Raw genomic sequence first — 23,926 nt, forward strand, 5'->3', positions numbered from 1 at the left:
ATCTCAGCAACATTGTTGCAAATCTTTTCTGAACCCTTTCAAATTTACCATCATTCCTACAGCAGGGAGACAAGAACTGAACGCAGTTTTCTAAAAGTGGCTTCATCAATGTCCTGTACAGCCACAACATGATGTCCCAATTCCTATACTCAGTACACTGAGCAATGAAGGTAAGTGTGCCAAAAGTCACTTTCACCACTCTGTGTACCTGCAACTCCACTTTCAAAGAACTACGCATCTGCACACCTTGGTCTCTGTTTGGCAATACTCCCCAGGACACTACCGTTAACCGTATAAGTCCTGCCCTGGTTTTCGTTACCAAAATGCCACACCTCACACATATGTAAATTAAACTCCATCTGCCACGCCTTGGCCTGCTGACCCATCTGATCAAGGTCTTGTTATTCTCGGAGATAACCTTCTTCACTGTCACTACACCACCAATTTTGGTGTGATCTGCAAATTTACTAACTATACCTCCTTGTTTTCACATCCAAATCATTTATATAAATGACAAAAAGCAGTGGACGCTGCACCAATCCTTGCGGCACATCACTGGTCACAGGCCTCCAGTCCAAAAACAACCCTCTACCACCATACTCTGGTGCAATTTTACAAGATAATTTTGTATCCAATTGGCTATGGAACATACTCATATTTCAGTTGGTGAATTTTATACTTACAGTTTCTGGCAAAAAACAAGCTACTCTCCAGCTGAAACAAAACATAATTAGCAAATAAACAGAATGTTGCAATTGGTTATAGCTCTTTTGTGAAATTTGTTACTTTTTTTTGGAATGGTTCTTTTTTTAAGATGACTAATTTTTTTTAAAATCTTTTTTTCTAAAGTTTTTTCCATTTTTATTTCATTCTTTTAAACTTCTTTCATTTTAATCATTCTTTTCAATATTTTTCATATTTTCCCCTCCATATCCATGTAGTATAATTTGCATCTTTTAATGTCATATTTCAAACCATTCCACTGCGAGACTTTATTTCAAATGTGAACATGCCTCTATTAGAAATTCAGATACAATCAGTAAAACAGAAATAAAGACATAAATTTGAACGTATAAACTGTTACAAATTCAGCAACAATATCACCCAAAGAAGTAACATTTTACTGAAAAGTGCAAGAAACCTGCACCAAATTCACATTTTAGCATAAACAACCTAAAAATACATTGATGTTCTACATGTCCACAATTCTGAACAAATTCTATTATACAAGTATTTACTTACAAAAGAAAAAAGATATGATATCTGACTGTTCTTCCCCACAAAAAAAATCTACAATCGCAATTTTTAACAGCTTCAAAAAAACTGCAACGAGTTTCCTTTCACACTATGCACTTTTTAAAATTTAATCCACATAGATATTTCCCTTGAAGATCAAATGGCAATGACCTCAGACTATAGCTTCACTCTATCCCTCCTCCCTCTTCACGTTGGCAAATGTTGTATATAAAAATTGGAAGAGACAATTGCAGTCTTCTATTCATGAGTTTTCCAACCACATTCTAAATGAATAATGCAGGAGTATAAAGTAAAAGAAACAATAGTTTCTTAAGACTGAAAGGAGTAGAGACCAAAGAAAAACGTTATAGAAATCCTACAGAATAGTTGACGAGAAGTTGAAATGACAAATCCAACTCTGTGCATTACAGATTAATGTTAAAGGGTTATTATAGTCAAAATCAATCCCAGCTAGGTTAAGATAGCTAAACTTTAACTCTTGGATTCTACTTTAAATGTTTAGGAAGTGATTGATGGTAGCTTGAGTTGCATAACTTATGATAAAATAAATATTGTACGAGAAATGACTTCCTGTAAGGCATATACTGTAGTTACAAAACACCACCCCAAGGGGCTCAGATGATACAATATACCATGAAACGTAAAATCATGCATTTTCTCCCATCATTTATTTAAACAAACAATTTTCTGATACCAAAAATAAAATTCCTGTCTTGAAAATACTCTCTAGGACCATTCACTCTGATGAAAAGTGGGAGGGAAAAATGTTAATCAATATCTAGTTACTTTTCATGTCAGCCATGCCATATGATTTACAGTGTATCAATTACATTTGCAAACATACAGGAGCAACTGCATGTCTTCCAAGGACAGTTTATCATGGTGCTGCAATGTTCTTAAATAAATGTTACTGAGAATTCTACTATCAGACCATTATTGTTGTTAACTAGTATCTACATAAAGTGGTTGCTTTCTGCAGGGATTTATGAAGTTACTCAGATATAGGTTGTGGTAGAACAGTGATGGTAGGTTATATTTTTAGTCACAAGATGGCACTGTTTCAAGTTCTTCACATTTAAATGTATTCTTATGAAATAGCCATCAAAACTATGTTTAAAATATTCCAGTCAACAGTAGCTTTCTCTTTTAAAGAAACTGTGCAACACAAATGTTAAAAATTCAGGGGTTTTCAATATGCCAAAAGATACTACCCTGTATGCTGGAATCTCCCACAATCCAGAAACATTATGACAATGGTACAAATGGTATAGTTAAGATTTGGTTTCGGTAACTGCAAATAGCCCACACTTAATACAATGTTTTACACATCTGTATTTCACCAGTTCCTTTGTCTTTTCATTTGCAGTAAGCTCTGTTGATATTTCATTTAAAGCTGCATTTCCTTAAAATTGAAAATGAAGACTAGAATGTAGTTAAATATACACCCATTAAGTGCATATTTATTTAAGGATATTAAAATTCTGAAGGGTTTTACATTGATACTTTGTATTTCTGTTTAATGATTTATTTCTAATCTCCAGTTTGTTGCCTTCAATAGGCATATTAATAGGGTCTCTGAGATATTCTGTATGAACGTGTTGACTTGTCTGATTCTGTGATTCTATTGGACTTTGTGAAATAAGAAATAGTCAATGTTTTACTGTAAGCAAAAATACATGAAAGTCTAACTCCATGATGATCTATGAGAATTCAATATTTTACTCTGGATTCAAATATTTGCAAGTCCAATTTTGCAACAAATGGGTTATAAAAGCAAGAAAAGAAAGAAATTTATTACTATACATGTTGACTGGAAGTTACTGGATGCAACTGCATGGAGACTGTTATTGTGGATGAAGTACTCCACATAAAGACTTACAAGAGCACAGTTAGCCATTTTACTTGTAAAAATAATCATAAGAATTCAAATTTACCGCTTACTCAGATATGATAAGAAAGAAATAACTACTGTTTTTTAAACTTGCCATGGAACTTGATACGTGAAATCTTCAACCTGTCTTTAATTGATGTCCAAATATCTACACTTGCCAGACTGAATCACAGGATAGCAATTGGGGATAGGTTATTAAGAGATTCTTTGACTATGAAAATTGCTTCTGTATATGAAACATTTCTATTCATAGCATCTATATTGTCAGATATAAGTAATACTTTTTTTCTGATCTACTAATTGACTGAAATATAAAGAGCAATCTTGCTCTTTTAACAAAACTAACATCTTGACTTGAGGGAGCAGCTGAGGCTGAATAAATGAATCCAAAGTACAATGTCACTCCCCTAACCAGCACATCAGTGGGATATCAAACGAGTTGTATTCATTAGCATTTTAATACTTTAACTGTCATAAGATGACAGCAGTGAGGACTAAATGTAAAAAATGGATCAATAACATAGTCAACAGGAACCATAGAAAACTTAAGCAATGAATATGCATATAAATCGCAATTCTAAACAAAAAAATGGTTTCAATAAATAGTAAAATAATAAATTTTGATTAGTTGGACACTGCAGCTTTAAATGCATTTCACTTTTGTAAACAATTACCATTTACATGTCTCATCAAGGATTACTATATTCAATCAAATTAAATTTCCTATCGATTAACAGTGGCCCTCTTGGTTCTACAGCATTTCTTTTTCATATGTTTACCAAAAAGTCACTGTCTGGCCTATCAAAACTGCTGAGGAGAAACATGAAAGTTCTTTGAATTCCCCAAATAATATAGCAACCACTCTATTGCCTTTCCAACCAGTTCTTCTTTTAAAATGTAGAACTCAATACCTGCTATAAGCTCACTTTCCTTGCAAGATGTATTCTGGTGACTTAATCTTTTTTTGAAAGGAGGAAAAAAAGACTATCAAAAATTTACTTACAAGCTTAAATGCTCTTTCTTTTCATCAAAAAAAGGCTAAGTATATACACAATTTTAATATACATTCATACAAGAACCTCTGCTACAAGCAGAATGTACATCTAGTTATTCCTTATCACCCATTTTATTTCCTGACACATTCTGTGATTTTCCTCCTTTGGGGTACGTATCCTAAAAGCATTGAAAGCAAAATACCAAGCTTTTTGCCATTTTCACAAAAATGTTGCAAACCCATTTTTTTCTTTAAATACAATAAAAATGTTTCTGTAAAATTAGTAAATATATTTAAACACAAAAAAATGCACAAAAGTTCATGACGATAGAGTGAGTGCTCTAAATCCCATCATCGTCTCCAGGAGCGAGATTCATCATCATCATCTTCATCATCATCATCTTCACGAAAGAAAGGATCCACAGGTTCTGATGCCTTGGGAAGGCAAGAAAAGAAAAATGCTTACTAGCTAAAAACTTTAAAACCTTGGAACAATCAACCATATTTGATGTAAACTGTAAGTGGGATAATTAAACACTTCCGTAGAAAGTTATAAATCCCATATCTGTCCCTTTTTTCCCCCAGATATAAAGTCAGCAAACAAAAGCAACATGGCACAAACACCTTTTCGAAGTACTAGACGTATGGCATTAGAAGGAAATGAAATAGAGTGATTAAAGCTACAGGTGACTGGAATGGTTGGTGGTGCTGAGGAGGTATTAAAACTTGTGTGACATTTAGAACAGAATGCACAAACACCAATTAGAATTAAATCAGGTAGGTTACTAATGAGATATGAGAACATAGGATGAATGCAGGACCAATTTGGAGGATAAACATCAGCTCGGCTAGGTCAGGTCGGAGGGCTGTTTCCATTCTTTAACTTCAACGTATCTTATAAATGAGACAGTTAGAGTCTGAAGAGTACAATTTGGTCAGATCAGAAAGGCAAAGTTTTGATGATGCAGATTAATACCATGGTAGCAGAAATTCAGTTGGGAATACTTTGCACTTATACTTTGTATTCCCATAAATCAAAAAAAAAAGCAACAAAAGCTATTTTGTGTGTCTCCCCATACTCTGCAAGGTTAAGTTAACTAGTCTCATTTTCTCTCCCATTTCCCTATAAATATTTTCTCAAATGATTATCCAATGCACTGCAGGCAGTACATTCCAGATCATAACCACTGCTATTTAATGAAGTTTTTGTCATGCGGCATTGCTCCGTTTATTCACTTTGAATCGGTGGCCACTAGTTCTTGATTCTTCCAACACTGGGAACTCTTCCTTCCTCTTGGTGCAATTGGTCTATAAATCTGGTGAATGTGAGCCCATTTACCAAATTTTGTCTGAATCTCCTCTTTCCTGGCAGCATCTCCAAACTAAGTAACTGATGTTTCTCATCTTTCAAAACATCTATGTGAATTTTTTCTACGACCTCTCTGACACATTTACATCCATTTGAAAATCAGACATTACTCCATTTATATTTTATATAGATTCACAAAAGATTTCCTTGCACTTGTACTCTAGGTTCTTGAACATAAAGCCCAAGATCCCACAAGGTTTAGTAACTTCTCCTTCAATAATTTATGCACTTATACACTCAAAGTGCCCCTGCTCCTGCAGAATTATACAATCATACAATACTCCTTTGAAATTGTAACCTTTATTTTAGTATTGCCTCCTTCATTTCTTCCTTTCAAAATATATTGCCCCACACATCTCTGCATTAAATTTTATCTGTCATTTGTCCTCACATGCCACTAGCGTGTCTATATCCTCTTGAAGGTTAACACCACCTTCCTCACTGTTCACAATACTTTCAAGATTTGTTTTATTTGCTCATTTTGAAACGCCTGCCTTTCCATCCAAGTCTAAGTCATTATTACATAGCAAGGAAAGCAAAGATCCTAACACCATAGTGTCAGAAATATACAGCATGGAAACAGACCCAACACATCCATGCCACCCAGATATCCTAACCTAATCTACTCCCATTTGCTAGCACTTGGCTCATATCTTTCTAAAACCTTCTTGTTCCTATAACTATTCAGATGCTTTTTAAACGCTGTATTTGTACCAGCCTCCACCACTTCCTCTGGCAGCTCATTCCATATACGTAACCTTTTGGTAACCCTATATGGATTATATACAATATGCATTCCTCCTGTCCATCACTGCTCTGATGAGTTGCTCAATTAGCTTGACATCCATGCTACCCAATTATTTCATGAGCTTCAGCTTTGCTGACAAATTTGGTATATCAGTCTTTATCATAAGCTTTTCAACCCCTATGCATCAAAAATTTTAGCTCTCATCAACACTCAGTTAGCTTAGTTAAAATAACTCAAAACATTACTGTTTTTCCAAACAAAATTCTACCATTTACCCATAGTAGGTTTTCAATCCAGAATATTATTCTGGGTCTCTGGATTACTAGTCCATTACTAATACTTCATTTTTCTCCATGCCAGAAAGAATCTCTATGACTATGTCACAGTGGCAAATAAAACAAAAGAGAGTTGAAATGCCCTATTAGCACAAGTAAAACATTGACTCAATTCATGATTTTTAAAATATTTACGTGGTAATACATGTTTAGTTAAAAAAAATCTAGTGTTTATCCCAAAGGCCAAATGCAGGAAACTCCAAACTTTAGATTGCAAATATATTCTGGAATCTTGAAGATTCGATGCAGAGTTTAAATCGATGTTTAAATAATAATATACACCTCAAATTGTTGCTGTTACCATACCCAAGGTATCCTGGTTTAAAGATCTGCCTTCTAAATTAATTTCTAATTTGGCCTTACAAAATGCCAACTGAACAAACTTGCAAATTGGAAGTATAAAAAGGCGAGAGTGGCTTGAGCTTTAACAGCTGAAATCTTGGGAATTGGGTGGCTGAAGAGTTAATAGGTAACAGTGTTACCCAAGATACGACTATTTGTTTCCATCAGACTCCTGACCTTTGGTTAGAAAATCCATCTCAAGAAGGGCAGTAGATATGGGAATTACAATTGTATCAATACAACTGGTTAGATCAAGGTGGTGGTGGAATCAGCCAGAGTTCCTTCTGACTAGGGTGTACACGAGTGTGTATGCACAGCTGCTCGGCTGTCTTACTTTCGGCAGTAAGAATAACCGTCTGCCATTTTACTAAGTTCTAATAAAAGATTACAGATCTGAAGCATTAACTTTTTTTCCTACTGAAGCTGCTGACACTTTTAATTATTTTTCAGTATTTTGTTCTGCTTCTGTTATTCATTGCTCAAGGTCACATTTTAACAATCAACACTTGGAACAAGAACATGACAGACCAGGAAAGACAGAAGAGGGGAAGTGATTACCAAAACAAAACAAAAAAAAAAAATCACTATTTTGCAACTGAAACGGAATTAAATGAAGGAAATGTTTGGCTCTAAGGGGAGTCATGGGTTCACGAATTGTCAGAGTAAAGTCACATCCTATGCACACTGCATTAATATGATTGTCATATCAGCTCAGACATTATTGTCCAGTGCCAATAAAGAAATGGAAGGATTATAATCTATACGTTTCAAAGTTAGAATTTGGACAATTAATTGTGATAAAGAATCAAACAATTTCATTTGCATCCCTGTAAAGTGACGTGTATTTGGGAAAAAAAGAGAATTTCTTCTTGAATGAAACAATTTTAACTTGTATACTTCTCCTGTGTCATCACATTCACATAGTTGAAGTCAGTATTTTGGGTCCACTGCATGAATGTTGGCAGAAGGTTCAATCATCACCACATAAGATGGAGCTTGGTTAATAAGGCATTTTCTTCTGTCAGCTTATCAACTCAAGTTTCTTGTTTCTGCATCCTCTGCTCAGTTTCCATTTGCTGCTTTATTTCTCAATGTATACAATATAAAAAAACTAAGAAAGCAATGTCTAATCTTTCAGAAATTTTAATGGAATGTAAAAAATACAAAGGGAACAATCATGCCCGAACAGAGATTCACTGGCAGTTTCAGGTCTAAAGTTTTCTTACTTTAAAAAAAGCCGCTCTAAATAAAGCAAGTGCAAAGTATGACTAGGAGGTCTGGTGATAATTTTGAAATGTGCACCTGCTTGGTTTACATGCAAGTTGTTTTGTAAGCAGTTTATTTTCAATTGTCAGGCATATTGCACAATATAATGCAAACAGCATCAATCATAGTTTTCTATAGCCATATCCTCAAGGCAAACATACACTGCAATCTCTGACATTCTCAGATATGTATTCAACAACATGGGTTGGAGTTAGGACAGCAAACAGTTTCAAATTTTTTTAAAAATTTATTACAAGAATTGGAAAGCTGCAGCAAAACTAAATGTTCTCATCTGGATGGTAAAATAAATTAAATCCTAAGTTAAATTTCAATGTGCATGGAAGAGAGAGAGCACTGCATCCTTGAAAGTTCCACTGCTTAATATATCAAGTCACCCAAGTACCAAACAGTATACTGAACTAGGATAAACATTTTGAAAGGAGATCCTGTAGTAATCAGTAAGAGTTCTGGGTTCATTTATGAATTGAAAACACGGGGTTGTTGTAATTTTGCTTTGCCACTGAACTCTAGCCCTATTTCTATGTTATATTTTCTTAAACTATAAGAAATAGGAACGCCTGAACAATCACAGTACAATAAGACTCCAGTATATTGACCAGATGAGGACTCCAGTTTAAGACTGCAACTTTCTATCCTGAACACTCTTGCAAGATTTTAGTGGTTTCCCATTAATCAACATCCAAAACACATGACTTTCACAGCCTGGTCAGAAGTTGACTACTAAAAGCACAAGCTCCTTGGGGAGTGCAATCATGCTAACTATCCACACATTCAAATTACGTGAAGGACTATTATAGTGACAACAAGAATAAGATATAGGCAATAGTAAATGCTATGGGCTGGCATCATTATTTGGAATATGGTATAAAATGCCTCTTAAACCATGAAGAGATTATTTGGTCATTATCAAATTTTTTCCCGTGGAAGGAATTTTCCTGTTTGTACTTCTGTTGCTACATTTCCGATATTACAACTGCTGCTACACAAGTACCAAATTGGTTACATAATATGTTGGGATACCCTGAGACAGTGAACAGCGATAAAGATGTAGGACTTAAAACCATTGTGTGATTGGCAAATTTGTGCAGTGTCATTCTTCAAAAACATTGATCCTGAACAATATTATTGAAGCAATATGTGTTCAAAACTTCTATCTGCAGCTGCTGAACTGCCATGATTTGTCCAGTCGTCTGAAAAGTTGCATGACACTTGGCTGATTAGTAACATTCCTATCAATGAACAATAGGTTCAAATCTCTCTGTCCAAATAATACTTGAAAAGAAGTCAGATGGAGAAGCAGTACTCCTTGAAACAATTAAGTCTCCATGATGCGAAGGAATCAATACTGGAAAATCACTTTTTGTTTAGACTTTTCCAGGTTTAAAGTGAAGTCACTGCATTTAGTCTCTTTCAAACAACTACTTTTGCTCCAAGAGTTCACAGGGAAATTCTACTGTCAAATAGTGAATAATGTATTCATGCAAAGTGACAATGTTTAAAGAGTACTACTAGTCATTCTTCATAATTATACAATTCTTTTAAAGGAGCCTGTTGATACTTGGATAAATTTGTACTCACATGTTAATAAGTTCTGAAGCAAATAATTCAGTTTTAAATTCTACTAATGAGAGTTGCTACTGTTATCTATTCAGATCACTGTTAAATCAAAATCTCCTGCAAATTGTGAGCATCAGAACAATGCCATTCAAGTACTCAAAAAAAACTGTGGACTATATTACAATCCTCATAGAAACCAATAACTTTTAAAAATGAACAATTCCACATAAAGTCAATGGGCAGAAAAATCAGTGGACAAGACTTCACTTCTTAAAACTGACACTGTAACAAAACATATAAAATCAAGAATTAAAACATTAAAAAAAAATCAAGCAAGGGTTATTTCAATAACGTCAAGTGGCAGTTTAAATAGTTCAGGAAAACAAGGCAGGTGTTTATGAGCACTCCCATTATTTCCCTCGCAAATAATTAATATCAGAATCTTTGCACTCTGCTTCTATTTTGTACGATATCTCACTTCTCATCTGATCATGTTGCCACTTTGGTCACCAGGAACCAAAGTTCCCAAGCACTGTTACCAAAAACAAGGCACCTTCTACAAACTCTCTCACTTGGGTCAGGAGTCCTGATGGCACAGAATCCCAGAAACTCACTTTCACAACTCCTTTAAATGGTCCAGAGACTCTGGTATTATTTCAACAGCAGCAATGGGCACAATCCTTCACTTATCCTATCTTTTCCAACTGTACAACACATACAATAAAAACATCTGCTCTAATTTCAGAGACTTTTCAACACCAGGAAATCAATCAAATTGTCAATTAAAAAATGGTTCCATTCAGAGACAACCTATCTTGCTTACTCTTGGTATGATTCCCAGGTTTCCTGAACTAACACATTAAAAAATGGGTTACCCTACCTGACTACAATGAGCTTCTTAGTTGTTCATTCCCCTGGCAACCAGTCACATAAGCATTTGTGCAACCCAATTATGTCTTTATCAAGAAATCAATTCACATGGTTTCAAAATAGTTTGCAGTCTACTTTGTTCTGAAAGGGATATGACAAAAATGAAGGCTTCACCCAGCAAATGGCTCATCACAAGATCTTGTCAAGCAAACCTCAAGGCAATAATACTGAGAAATATTGAGTTAAACAAACCAGTGTGCTAAATTACTTAAATTAAGTGGCAGATGTTATGCTTTGCAGAGGACTTCCAAGAAACTTGAAGACAAAAATGAACAACTAATGAAACAGGTCAGAACTGTGATAAAGGACATTTGAAAGTTACCAAAACTGACATGCATCTTTTTTTGCTGCTGCCAGATACAGAGAAACAATTTGTAAAGTGCAAGAAATCTGATTGCTGATATAATGTACAATATCTGAGGGGTAAGGCTTTCTTTCATAGTGACGAAATTCTCTTCCCAAAGAGCGGGGAAAGTAGGATCCTTGAATAGCTTTAAGTCTGACTTAGATATATTCTTGATAAATGGAAGACTCAAAAGGATATAGGGGATATGGAGCAAAGGCGAGCTGAGGTCACAATCAAATCAGTCATGGTGTTCTCAAACGGCACTAGCTCAAAGGATTGACTGGTTTACTCTTGTTCCTAACTTGTATGTTCCCAGAACCACCATCCTATCCAAAAAGGATCTCTATAGCAAAACGAGAAGAACAATCTCAATTTTGGAACAATTACAATTTCATTAAGGAAGCACTGAAATAAAGAGTTATGTGGAGATATTCTGGCAGATGACCAAAAGCCTGTCAAAACTTTTTTAACCCTGTCAAAGGTCTTAAGGAACTTCTTACAGGATGAAATGGGAAGGCAATGGCTTACTGCTATTAACACTAGTCTATTAATCCAAAGACCCAGGTTCAAATCTCACCACGGTAGATCGTGGAATTTGAATTCAATAAAAATTTCAATTTAAAAGTTTAATGAAGATTATGAAATCATTGCCGATTGTTAAGAAAAAGCCATTAGGTTCACTGATGTTCTTTAGGGAAGAAAACTGCCTTCCTTATCTAACTGACGCTTGACTCCAGAAACACAGCAACGTGGCCAACTCTTGACTGGCCTCAGAGCAATTAGACTGGGAGAAAGTGAGCACTGCAGATGCTGGAGATCAGAGTCTAAGAGTGCGGTGCTGGAAAAGCACAGCCAATCAGGCAGCATCAGAGGAGCAGGAGAATCAACGTTTCGAGCATAAGCTTTTCATCCTGATGAAGAGCTTATGCTCGAAACGTTGATTCTCCTGCTCGTTGGATGCTGTCTGACCAGCTGTGCTTTTCCAGCACCACACTCTTTGACTCAGGGCAATTAGAGATGGATAATAAACGTTGACCAAGCTAGCAACAGCCACATCTCGTGAATAGATAAAATAAATTGTGGGGAAGTTTATGGAGGGAGTTCCAGAGCTTAGGGATTTGATTGGAACTAAATCTGAATGTGGAGATGTAGAAGTACACAAACACAGAAGAGATATAGGGCTGGAGGAGTGTTGGTGGGGTCCATAATGGAATCTAAAAACAAGGGTGAGAAATTAAAATTATGGACATGCTTAAGCCAGAGCCAATGATGTTGGGTGAGCACACTAGAAAGAGTGAAGACGAATTGGTGAAAGTTAAGACATAAGTGGCAGGGCTTCGGATGACCTCAAGTTTATGAGGATTGAACATGGGAAGTTCATCAGGAATGCATTGGCATAGTTGAGTTTCATGGCACTGATGGAACAGAAAACCAAAGTTGGAAATGCTGTATTTCAACATTGGGCAGTTGCCAGGGAGAGGGATGAAGTCAATAGCTAAAGAATAGTGTTTGTAGAGGGAATAAAAAAATTTCTTCTGTCTTTCAAACATAAAAAGGATGAATTTGCAGCACATCTGCATTTAGACAAATAGTCTGACTATTTCAAGACAATGGAGGGGCTACGAAATAGGATGGGAATGAAGTTGATAACATCATCAAGCTGAAGCTTGTGGCAGAGAAAGTGGGGTTGGGAGAAGGGGGCAAAAATCCAGGAGCAGGAAGTGAACCAACTGCAGGTGATTGTCAAATCGATAGACAAAGAATGGAATCAAGCAATGCAGTTTTACCCATCTAAGTAATGGTTGAGAAGAGTTGGAAGAGGATGATATGATAATTTATGTCAAAGGCTGCAGACTAGCCAAGAACAACAAGGAGGAACAGATTACATTCATCAGTCACGTAGGATATCATTTATAATGTTCATAAGGGTTATTTTGGTAATGGAATTCAATTCTAATCTTGAGAAGAAATCTAATTAGAGGGATTCAAACATGGTGCTTTGTGGGTCCAGAGGGCAACATGTCCAATGACTTAAAAAGAAAGGGCAATTAAAGGTGGCAAGATGATTTACCAAACCAGTTGGATCAAGAGTTTGTTTATTTTTTCTGAGCAGTGAAATAATAGCAGCAAATTTGAAGCAGATGGGACTGTATTTCAGGAATAAGAACCACTAACAATGTCAACTAACACAGAAGCCAGGATGTTGGAGGGCCACCCAATGATTCTATTAATTATTCAATTAACAGCATAAGTTGAATTACTGCCCTTAATGGAATTTTGGATCTGTTTAACTACAAAAGGTATAAGCAAATTTATCTGGTAATTGAGGAGGACAAAGGAGAGATAAAGGATTTGTTGCAACCAAAATTGGAATACTGCCTTCCATACTTCCAGGAGGTTGACTCTGGAAAATCAATTCCCTTTCTAACAAAAGCAGGGGTGTCCGAGTGCTGTCGGTCAAGTCCAACTAATGTGACCTTACAGCACAATAGGTAAAAACAACATTTATCACTGAACAGGTTTGTTCTTTTCTGGTATCAGTTAGCTCCACCAGAATTGCAAAATCGAAAGGAAAAGGGAATCAATCAATAATATGGCAAGTGAAATTAAAATCAAGACAAAGATGGATATGCAGGCCTTGCTCTAAAAAAGTCCACTACTGACTTATTCATGTCATGCTCTTGCTGAGTCAGTGCTCACTATTTGCAGCTACATTAAGTTCCAAATATAAATTCAAACATTACTGTTCAAACTACAACTAATGAGTGACCTGCTCACTAATTCATTTTTCCTGGATCAATGGAAAATATTTTTATAACTATTTTACTGATTTTCTTCATCAATGAAAACAAATGACATTGCATCACCACACTTTTTCCTCATTTCATTTCAATGCGGAAAATACATGAGTTTTCTTACCTGCCTTTTATAGTTTAAGGATGTCCAGACTCTTTTAGCTCTCCATCACTTGCAAATACTATTAAAAACCTGATACAACACAAGGTCTGACTAGTGCATTAAAGGGTGTCAGAGGTACTTAACTTAAAAGGCTATATAGAGACCCAGTAAATCTTCAATATTTTATTTCGTGGTCATGGTATGATGCAGTGTTCAATAAGTGATTGAAATAAAGCTAAAATCTTCCACAGTATTTAATTTTCTTCTTCACTTCATTGTACTCATATTTTAGCTCAAACCCTTACCTTTAGAGAAGGTAGTCAGCCATTTTCTTGGCAAGCCACTAAATGTCAGTGCGAATTTTACCCTTCACAACAGAACATTTTAGTTTTCCTCAAAACTGAATATTATTCTGAGGTAAAGTATGTATTGCACAGCTGAGTTTAAAGAATGCTTCCTCATCTCAGTCCTAAAGAGCAAATCTTTTATTGTGACCTTTAGCTCTCAACTCAGCAACAAGTGGAAAATCTTCCCAGCATTTCCTTGTCAAGCCATGCAGGCATTTTATAGGTTTCATTGAGATCTCCTTACATCTTTCTGAATTTTCTCACATGCTGTCATTTCTTTTAAAAAAAAGCGTTAGGTTTGCTATTTTCCAAAATATCCTGGCAGAACCTTCCAAACCCATGATGACTTCCACCTAGGACAAGGGCAACAGATATATGGAAACACCACAATTTCAAGTTCCTCTCCAAGCCACTCACTATTCTGGACTTGGAAATCGCCATTCTTTCACTGTTACAGTGTCAAAAATCCTGGAATTCCCTCCTCAACCCACAGCAAATGGACTGCAGAGGTTCAAGAAGACAGCTCACCACCACCATCTTAAGGCCAACCAGGAACAGGTAATAAATGTTAGCCAGCCAGCAATGCCCCCATCCCAAAAAATGAATTGTAAAATATCTCCATTACTACTACTTTATTGATAAAATAGCTTCACATTCTCAGTAGGCACTTGGCTCCCTATTATTTCCACAATATTTATGTCTTCTACTGTGAAGACAAATAAAATGCATTCAATTAATATCTTTGCAATTTCACTGTTCTCCACTATAACGTCTAATGTCAATGCCTCGAATAGCCTTATGTTTATTTTTGCTAAACCTCTTCCTTTCTGCACACCCAAGTACAACACATCCACCACCACCAGCAGCCCAGACACTTTTACAATCTATCTTACCTCATTTTCCCTTCAGTTTACTCTCACTTATCATTTTCGGTCACAACTTGCTGAACTCTGAAGTCTAGAAAATCTCAGGATAGCTACTGTTTTTGGTGACATCATAAGCTTCTTGCCTCTATCTAATACCATCTTAGCTTCACCAATTAGTGACAGTTGGACCACAGTATTAGATTTTATAAAAAGAAAATTCTTAATGAATTTTACATTTATTGTGAATTAATAATTATTTATTGAAATGTTTGCCATTGAGCGCTACGGTATGTTAATCTAGTTTTCTAATCCACCTGAACTAAATCATCCTTCATTCTCATGTCAGTTTAGATTTAGGGCCCAGGCTTTGAATCTAAATAAACCACTCTTAAAATCTGATTCAAAAATGTTCTATACAGTCTGCTTTCTTTTCTCATAGGACAAAGGTGAGCAATGGTCACTTAATGTGGAAAACAAAAGCAGAATGTTGCACTTGATTTATGACTGTTGTTCTTGGAGCATTATGTAAAAAGTTCATGGTTAACTGAGCTATATAATTAAAAAAAACACTCCCTTGCAGGCATTACATTGGAAATTCATATCTTTTGATCTATAACTGTTTATCACTGTTCTATTACAATCTTTTGTCTCAAATTATCATTGAACAAAGGATCAGATACAGAAGGATGCCCACTAGGTCTGGCCAAAAAGAGTAGAAATGCCTCCAAGTGGAGAATGGAGACATCGTTTCAACTTTTGCTAGTCTCGATGTAAGAAATGGTGCTTGCTTCTGAAGATTTCCACCAGTGTTCCTCCAAGTTAATGCTCAATAGCACACAAAATCCAAATTATTGCAATCTAGACCAACCATCTTCAGCTTCTTTGAATCTAGAACGGAAATAAATTGATATTCTAAGAATTCCACCAATGCAAAAAAAACTGTTGCGTAATACATTCACTCTCAAAGTTGAAAATTCATCAATATGACACAAAATCATGCTTTCAATTTTTGCCTTAAACGATAACAAAAGATCAACTTCAAATCAGCCAATTACTCCCCCTATCAATCTTCTTTCTGATCATTAGGAAAGTGATGGAAGAGGAAATTAAAAGAGCTAACAGACATCACTTTCTCCACAATAAGGTGCTCACTGACGCTCAGTTTGGGTTCTGCCAGGATCATTTGGTTCCCAAGCCCATACAGCCTTGGGTCCAAATATGGGCAGAAGAACTTAATTCCAAAGATAAGGCAAGATAGCAAAACTGAAGTTAATGGGAATCTGAGAAAATTCACTGTAGCTGGAAACATAGCAAGGAAAATAGTTGCGGATGTTGCAAATCAACAATTTCAGTCTAAAGATATCTTTGGAGGAGTTCCAAGCTACAATCATCTCCAGCAAAGACCTTCTCCCCAGCATAAGGTCAGAAATTAGGTTGATGGCGAACGATTGCACAATTTTGGGCACCATTCACAACTTCTCAGATACTGAAATAGCCAGTATTCACATGCAGCAACATCTAGGCTTGCAATATTAAGTGGCAATGAGTTTCACACCACACAAGTGCCAGACAATGACCATCTCCCCATGACATTCAATAATATTACATATGCTGAATGTCCCACTTTCAAGGCATTAGTCATTACCATTATCAAGAAACTAAAATGGACCTGTCAAATAAATACTGTGGCTACAAATGACAGGTTAGAGATTAGGAATTCTATGGAAGTAATGCACTTCCTATCTCCCAATGTCTGGCAACCAACTACAAGGTACAAAGCAATACCCCCACTTGGCTGGATGAATGCTGCTTCAACACTTCTTTAAACAAAAGCTCAACATTATCCAAGACAAAGCAATTTGCTTCATTCGCATAGCATCCTTCTCAAAATTCATTCCCTCACTAGCACACAACGGCAGCATTTAAAAGATACACTGCAGCAACCCATGAAGGCTCCTTTGACATTACCTTCTAAACCTATGACCCCTACCACCTCAAAAGTACAAGGGTAGCAACCGCACAGAAAACCACAGGCCACAAGTCCCCTCAAAGCCACACACCATCCCTACTGTGAATTATATTACCATTCCTTCAGTGTCACTGGATCAAAATCCTGAAACCCCATTCCAATAGTATTGTGGGTATACCTGTACAGCAATGGTTTAGAAAGGCAGCTCATAACCACCTTCTCATGGGCAATTAGGGACAGGCAATAAACAATGGCTCAGCCTGCAATGTACATAACATGCACAAATTAAAAAAAAAACATTGTAGCCTATATACTGTAATATCTGCACAAATTATCTCACATTTCTACATGAAATGCCACTGTTATTCATTTGGCCTCCCGATAACATCCCATACATATGAATTAGAAAAGCTCACCGTTCCAGATCCTATTTTCAATTCATTCATATATGTAAACATCTTCAATGCACCGCTTTGCAAGATATATTATTGTTAATTCCAAAATGTTAAGATCAGAGGCAAAACTCTCTTGAATCATGATTCTTTGTCTCCTGTCAGATGGAGGTAATTAGGTTACATAATCAATCAAAAACAGGTGTTCTTTGTTGGTTAGTATATCAAGACATGGAAAAATTGCACTTCTACCACGTTTTCCACAATCAGACTGCTTAAATCTTTTCACAGTCACAAAATACAGGATTCTTGATGTATAATTCATGCAGTCATGTAGAAACATGACTGCTTATTTGTACACTGCAAGCTCTCATAAACAATGTGATAACATAGAGTCATAGAGACATACAGCACAGAAACAGACTCTTTGGTCTAACTCATCCATGTCGACCAAATATCCTAACCTAATCTAGTCCCATTTGCCAGCCCTTGGCCCAAAGCTCTCTAAACCTTTTCTATTCATATACCCATCCATCTGCCTTTTAAATGTTGTAACTGTACCAGCTAAACTTCCTCTGGCAGCTCATTCCATATATCCACTACCCTCTGCATGAAAAGGTTGCCTGTTAGGTCCCTTTTAAATCTTTCCCCTCTCACCCTAAACCTATGCCCTCTAACTCTGGACTCACCCAAACCAGGGAAAAGACCTTGTCTATTTACCTTATTCATGCACCTCATGATTTTATAAACCTCTATAAAAGGTCACCCTTCAGCATCTTACGCTCCAGGGAAAATAGCTCCAGCCCCTTCTGCCTCTTCCTATAGCTCAAATTCTTCAACCCTGGCAACATCCTTGTAAATCCTTTCAAGTTTCACAACATCCCTCCTATAGGAGGGAGACCAGAATGGCACGCAATATTCCAAAAGTGGTCCAACCAATGTCCTGTCGAGCCACAACATGATCTCCCAACTCCTATGCTCAATCCTCTGACCAATAAAGGAAAGCATACCAAACACCTTTCTCACTAGCCTATTTACCTTCATCTTCACTTTCAAAGAAGTATGAACCTGCACTCCAAGGTCTCTTTGCTCAGCAATATTCCCCAGGACCTTACCATTAAATGTATAAGGACAAAGTGAGGACTGCAGATGCTGGAGATCAGGCAGCATCTGAGGAGCAGGAGAATCGACGTTTCAGTTTTCTGATGAAGGGCTTTTGCCCGAAACGTTGACCTGCTGTGCTTCTCCAGCACCACACTCTTGACATTAAACGTCTAAGTCCTTCCCTGATATGCCTTTCCAAGATCAGCACCTCACATTTAAATTAAACTCCATGTGCCACTCCTTAGCCCACTGGCCCATCTGATCAAGATCCCATTGTAACCGGAGGTAACCTTCTTCGCTGTCCACTACACCTCCATTTTTAGTGTCAGCTGCAAACTTACTAATCGTACCTCCTCTGTTCACATTCATTTAAATTAATGACAAAAAGCAGTGGACCCAGCACCAATCCTTATGGCACACCACTGGTTACAAGCCTCCAATCTGAAAAGCAACCCTACACCACCAGCCTCTATGTTTTACCTTCAAGCCAGTTCTATATCCAAATGGCTAGTTCTCCTTGCATTCCATGATTTAACCTTGCTTCCCAGCCTACCATGACAACCTTGTCAAGTGCCTTACTGAAGTCCAGAGAGATCATATCCATTGCTACTCCACATTCTATTTTTAACGATTTTTGTGGGATAAACATTGGACAGGACATTGAGGATAACTATTTTGTATCTTCAAAATAGCACCATGAGATCTGTTGTGCATCTGAAGGAGCACATAAAGGTGCTTATTTAATTTCTCATCCGAAGATCACCACCTTCGACAGCACAACAATACCAAAAGCCTCCAATAACACAATCTGAACAAAAGGTTAAAAAGTAACTGCATTTTTTCGATCATCTGATTTGAGGGGGTAAAATACTAATCTCTGTGGAACTAGACAGCTTATTTTAAATTATTATAATGGACAATACATTTCAACTCAAACAGAATGGTAACTAGTTATAATGCAAATATCATGCTAAAGAAAAAGAACTGAAACTATTGAAATGTTACTCATCAGAAATACAACAAAAACAGACAAATAATACCTCCAGAAAAATATTATGGCTTTTAAGTTTATAAATGGAAGTGGAAAATAGAAATTAAAAGGGTCATCTGCAAGAGTCTACATTCATTTCTTTAAAGTCTGAAAGTTATCTCCATCACCCAAAACAATGCTTAGATGTACTGTGCAAGTTCTATTTGAATATATTGAAGTGAAAAGCATAAACTTATCAAATAATTAGGTTATGCTGAATTCAAGGTTCCACACTGAAGTACAAACTTCACTGAAAAGACAGCAGTCAAATTAAGCATCTTGGAAGTATTAATAAATTTAACATTCTGACCAAAAAGATACCAAAAATGATTTGCTTGTCACATACGTTTCCTCCGATTCCTCTAACTGAATAAAACTGAGTGTATTTTTAACTCCTTAATCATCATTAATATGCAGTCTAATACAAGTATGATATTTTGCCTAACTGCTCAATAAATGCTTAAATTATAAATGTTCTGCTTTACTGGTCTTATTGGTTCTCATTATTGTTCTGAAATATAATTTATACTTCCCTTTCTAATAATTGTTATGATGTAGGCTCACTATAGAATTGTAAGCCCAAATCAAAAGTTACTTTTCTTAAGGAAACACCTCACCCACTAAGAGCCCAATATGCAAATGTAAGCATGAAATAATCAGGGTAGCAGGCCCCAGCAAACAACAAACCCATTTACTGCATGTCACTTAATTGGAACGTTGGAAAACAGGAGTATAGGCTATTCAGCTGAACCTGCTCTGCTAATGTATAAGATCATAACTGTTGTGGTCTTTTTGCAGTTAAGTCAATTTTCCTTCCGACCCCTCCAAAACCCAAGACTTCTTTCAAAGTCTCTGCAGAAGAGAGGATATTTCAAATACTTCTTTACAGCAGACCGTACCATTAAACAGATTTATTACAGAGTTATCCATGGAACCTTTAGGATATTGAGTGCATTCCAATTTTGGAAACAATTTGCAAAGCTATCAAATTACGCAAGATCATTTGAAATGTTCATTGCAGAACTTTGTGTAAAAACAGTTGTTCCTCCCCATCACTTCCTTTAAAAAATGGTATAAAACCCATCACCTTTCTGCTTCATTCTTCAGCTCTGAAGTAGTCATATTGGCCTTGAAATGTTAACTTTATTTTTCTATCTCAATAGATGCTACCAGACCTGCTGAAATTCTCCACTTACTGTTTTAAAATCAGATTTCCAACATCCATGGTATTTTGCTCATTTTAGTGTTTAATTCATTGCTAGTTCTCTCCCAAATATACCGACCTTGAAGTTCTGCTTCTCTTTCCATTGGGATATCCATTGATCTCTTTCACCTTGTTATCCTTCATTTGCCTTCCATTTTCCTTGTGGTATTTGATAAGGTGTTTACCAAAATTCACCGTCACAGCCACATCTTTCCCTCAGTGACTTACCCCATATGGTTTCCAACTAAAGTTCCATTTTTCATGTTTTGAATCCTCCCAGGATTACAGATATCCCAAGGCATAAAACACTCTTGGACTATTCACAATACATCCTGAGATCCACATGCAATGCCATGCCACCGCATGCACACACTCAACCTCTTTCTCTATCAGCATTGACTCTATCAGCAATTTTATTTTATTTTTCGCCTCATCTGACACTTTAATAAGAAACATTTTCTCTTCCTCCCAGGTATTAAGGAACACAAGCTCCAACAACCTAAGGGTATCAAGATGTTTCCAGATCCTTCTTCCATGCTGCTCCCTCTGACCCCAGCCCTTCTTCTCATCTCACCTCAACATGTATTCACGATAGCCTGATATCATTCAATGTTAGAGTGAAAGATCAATATTAATTGAATGACGCAGTCATAGCCCATTAGGCCCCCAACATCTACGAACTTCAGGCATGACATGATGTTGAATTCTTCCATTGCCTGTGTCTCCATGCCCACTTCTTTGGATAGCAGTGATCTCCAAATTGCACCAACCCTTTCACCTGTCTCCAATACTGTCCTTTCACCTGGACTCCTCCCTCTGACCCTCTTTCTTGCTCTCAATCTTTTCCTCAGGAGTAATCACCTCAAGTTTTTTTTCTATTCCTCTCATACGCTTGCTGTTCCATTCCCTCAGGTCTAAACATCTTCACTATCAACAACAGTGCTGCTCTGTCATCTGGTTGTACTGGTCCTTAACATGAAGAGGCCAAGTATTCACTTTCAAACACTTCTTCCCATCTCACCAGAACATGTCCGAACCACTGAGCGTCCAAAATCACTGGATTCATCAACCCTGAACAATCTTCCCAAAATTCACAAACCTGATTGCCTTGGCAGCCCAAACATTGTATCCTAATCCTGCCTCACTGAATTTATTTCTTCTTATTGTTTGTCCAGTCTCTACCCAACTTCTTTCAAGATTCTTCTGTTGCCCTACATCATTTCAATAATGTCAGAAAAATTACCTGAGGTGCCTTCTCTTCATTACTGACAGCCAATCCCGCTACACTCCCATCCATCACCAATATGATCTGACTTCTTTGGCCTCATATTCTGGGATAGACTGTCTATTCATATTCATTACCACTTACTCACTCAGACACCTCAGTTACACTTCCTCAGACCCTGCTTCCTGAAGAGCCTCCCTTTCATTCTCCCAGCTTCTCAGTCTCCATTATATCTGTTCATATGATGCTACCTTCCACAATGGTATTTTTGACATAACTTCCTTTACCCTTGATCCCCCATATTGTGGTGGATAGGGTCATTATTAGTTGCCCTCCCCCCAAACTCTGCCGTTCCTCATAGAGGCATGGTAGAGTTCCTCACTTTTTGTGCTACAACTATCACATCTTCTGGTCCCCATCAGTATTCTGAAGATACTATTCCCTCTATTATACCCTCATCCACTCCTCTATTAGCCCAATACCTTAACCTCCTTCCACAGGCTCTTGCTGTCAAATTGCAGTTACTGCGACATTTCTCTTTTACCTTCTCCCTTCTTCTTTTCAAAGGTCCCAAATACTCCTTCCAGATAAAACACCTGTACTATTTGCCTGTACTATTTTCAATCTGATCCATCGTACTTGCTGCATACAATTCGGTTTCCTCTAAACTGGGGAGTTGAAAATCAGACTGGGTGACACCTCCTCTCAATCCCCAAACATGACCACAACCTTCCAAGTAACCTCCAATTTTAATAGCATCTTGCTCTCATGGTAATATTTCCGACCTTGATCCAGTGAAACCCAATATAAGCTAGATGAATAGACCTTATTTCCTATCTTGGCATTTGACAGTCTTCTGGATTCAACGTTGAATTCAACACCTTCATGCCATGAACTGTTCTCCATTTTGTTCTTCTGACTCCACACCTCTCCCACCAGTGCCTGATTTTGTTGGAACAGCTTTCAGCTGAGTTTGCTTTGAATATGCAATTAACACCTACTATTAACATGTCCTCTGGACCCCTCTCTCTCTCTCCTCAATGATAAGAGGATCAAAAGTTATTGGGAGAAGGCAAAAGAATGGAGTTGAGGAACATACCAGTGATGATGGAATGGTGGAGACAAAAAGACTGCAGATGCTGGAATCCAAAGTAGACAAGCAGGAGGAGAGAAGAACACAGCAAGCCAGGAGCATTAGGTCCTGAAGAAGAGTTACACTTGAAACGCCGACTTCTGCACCCCCTGATGGTGCCTGGCTTGCTGTGTTCTTCCAGCCTCCTGCCTGTCTACTATGATGGAATGACAGAACAGATTTGATGGGCTGAAGGCCTAATTCTGCACTTATAGCAAATGGTCTACAACCATTTCCTTTTGCCCTTTGTTCTGCAACACCAATGATCTCGAATTTCACTTCAATCTTCCCCTTAGCTGCCTTCTGGCACACCTGCTCCTCCAGATCTTTGACAGTATAAAACGGATTACTTTTCCACCTCTCTAATTTTGAAAGAGAGTCCAAGAGACTCAAAATTTTAATAATTTCCCTCTTCAGATGTTGCCAGACCTGCTGTGTTTCTTCAGCACTTTATGTAAAAAAAAAAGCAAAAACCAATTCTAAAATAGATTATCAACTTCTAGTATTTGGGATTTCAACAGACCTGTAATATGCAATTTCTCTCTGCATCTTATAGACAGACTAAAACAGAAATATTGAATATTTGGGAAGTTTTATTTCTAAAACACTTGGAAGGTCATGCTGTGAGATGAACGTTATGTCATTGAAGGATGATCTCTACCATCTGAAAATGCAAATCCAAGATTGTGACTGCCAATCTGTT

The 23,926-nt window shown here is 37.0% G+C and overlaps 1 protein-coding gene across 1 annotated transcript in view; it reads right to left on the reverse strand.

Annotated features, from left to right (window-relative positions):
* Positions 1-967: 967 nt before the first annotated feature.
* rbm27 (RNA binding motif protein 27) overlaps positions 968-23,926 on the reverse strand; it is a 142,455-nt gene continuing 119,496 nt past the window's right edge. Inside the window, exon 21 of the mRNA XM_072590434.1 lies at positions 968-4,577. Coding sequence (XP_072446535.1) covers positions 4,494-4,577 — 84 coding nt within the window. The 3' untranslated portion in view covers positions 968-4,493. The remainder of the gene's footprint in view (positions 4,578-23,926) is intronic.

This window comes from Chiloscyllium punctatum, chromosome 20 (genome assembly GCF_047496795.1).
Source record: "Chiloscyllium punctatum isolate Juve2018m chromosome 20, sChiPun1.3, whole genome shotgun sequence".
In the NCBI taxonomy this organism is placed as follows: Eukaryota; Metazoa; Chordata; class Chondrichthyes; order Orectolobiformes; family Hemiscylliidae; genus Chiloscyllium; species Chiloscyllium punctatum.